The sequence below is a fragment of the Lepidochelys kempii genome, chromosome 6, assembly GCF_965140265.1.
Source record: "Lepidochelys kempii isolate rLepKem1 chromosome 6, rLepKem1.hap2, whole genome shotgun sequence".
Taxonomy (NCBI): Eukaryota; Metazoa; Chordata; order Testudines; family Cheloniidae; genus Lepidochelys; species Lepidochelys kempii.
In genome coordinates this window covers 2,939,251-2,941,265 of record NC_133261.1, presented here as the reverse complement: position 1 = coordinate 2,941,265, position 2,015 = coordinate 2,939,251, and the positions used below count along the sequence as shown (strand labels likewise).

The following is a 2,015-nucleotide window of genomic DNA, read 5'->3' as shown; positions in this document are numbered from 1 at the left end:
TGGAAATCCAAGGGCAAAGGGTAAAATAATTTGTACCTTGGAGAAGTTTTAACCTAAGCTGGTAAAAGTAAGCTTAGGAGGTTTTCATGCAGGTCCCCACATCTGTACCCCAGAGTTCAGAGTGGGGAAGGAACCTTGACAGGGTTGCTCTCAATCTCTCCTTTCAAAGTGGTTCTACTGTGGATAACTAATTAAATAACTATTGGAACAGAAACGTGAAGTTGAGCATTTCACCCTCGAGGCGGTTCCCCTTTTCCACCAGCTTATAGAATCATTCTCTCTCTCTGCCCTGGGATACTTCCCATGTTTTGCCACTGATCTCAGTTGGGGTCTGCAGAACTTGTTGGAATACAAACAAATTATTCATAATAACAATACAATAATGAGAAATGCAGATTCAAGAGCTGGTTAGGAGTTTATTCATTGCTTTCCACAAGGCATCCTTCACCTCCGTGTTCCTCAGGCTGTAGATGAAGGGGTTCAACATGGGGATCACCAGCGTGTAAAACACTGAGGTCACTTTGTCTCTGTCCATGGAATAGCTGGAGGTGGGACGCAAATACATGAAGAGGAAGGTGCCAAAAAACAGGACCACAGCGGTCAAGTGGAAAGTGCAGGTGGAGAAGGCTTTGTGCCGGCTCTCGGCAGAGCGGATCTGCAGGATGGTGGAGGTGATATAGACATAGGAGAGGAGGACTGTCACAAAGCTGCTCCCTGTAATGCAGCTCGTGAAAGCAAACGTCATAATCTCATTGATGCGGGTGTCAGAACAGGAGAGCGCCAACAGTGGGAGGACGTCACAGAAGAAATGATTGATGATGTTGGAGCTGCAGAATGACAGCCGAAATGTGCAACACGTGTATATCATTGAATCCACAATCCCCACAGCGTACACCGCAGCCACCAGCTGTTTACAAAGCTGCCTGGACATGGTGACCGTATAGAGCAGCGGATTACAGATTGCCACATAACGGTCATAGGCCATCACAGCCAGCAAGAGGCACTCAACATCTCCAAAAGCAATAGAGAGAAACATTTGCAGAGCACAGGCCGTGTAAGAAATGCTGTTCCTTTCAGCTAATAAATTCAGCAGCATTTTAGGGGAAATAATCAAGGAAACACACAGGTCACAGAAAGACAAATTACTGAGGAAAAAGTACATTGGTGTGTGGAGTCGGGGATCAATCGTGATTAAGAAGATCATCCCCCCATTCCCCACTAAGGTGATACCATAAATCAGTAGGAACACCACAAACAGGGGGATCTGCAGCTCCAGATGATCTGTCAGTCCTGAGAGAATGAATTCAGTCACCTCCGAGTGATTTCCCTCTTCCATCTCCTCTGAACAGAGATCAGGCTGCTGCAGAGATATGGGCCGGTGGATGGTGTGGAAAACCTGTCCCTTCTCTGTCATGAAGTAAGGGAAGATAAATGGAGATCAGTTTCTCAATGGACATCAGTACCCGCTCAGGGAAGGGCTGAGTCCACAGAGCCAGATGTTCTCAGCTGGTTATTCCGGGTGTTTGATAAAATGCACACGCTCTGCAAATACAATGAGAAGCAGGTTAATCATGCCCCCCCACACAAAAACTCCTGTTCACTAATCCAAACTAATCCAATCCTTAGCTAAAGAAGGGATGAGAGTAAAGGAGTGTCAGTCTTTCCACTCTATCTGGGCAAGGGGAGTTCTGTGGCTTGTCATGTCTGTTTCGGGTAAAGTTGCTTACTGTGCTAATTAAGCTGTTTGGCATTTACTGGAGCCTCTATAAAAACCCAGAGACATAACCGAAAGCCCTGACTTCAGTGACTAGGTAATTGCCTATTTTGTCCAACCAAGGACGTCGCTCCTTTAGCTGAAGAGGTCGGAGTTGGGGCTCAGACTTTTGGTGCTGGAGGTCTGGAATTCAATAGCTGCTGATTCCCAGGGTGTCTGTATGTGTGTGTGTGACTGTAATTCAGGACAATAGCATGTACCTGCTGAGAAGAGAGAAAGAGAGATGTGTTGGTGTTTCCTC

At 46.4% G+C, this 2,015-nt stretch overlaps 1 protein-coding gene across 1 annotated transcript; it reads right to left on the bottom strand.

Annotated features, from left to right (window-relative positions):
• Positions 1-397: 397 nt before the first annotated feature.
• Positions 398-1,336, bottom strand: LOC140913719 (olfactory receptor 5AS1-like). The gene has a single exon (XM_073350522.1). The coding sequence runs from the start codon at positions 1,334-1,336 to the stop codon at positions 398-400; it is 939 nt and encodes a 312-aa protein (XP_073206623.1).
• Between the last annotated feature and the right edge of the window lie 679 nt (positions 1,337-2,015).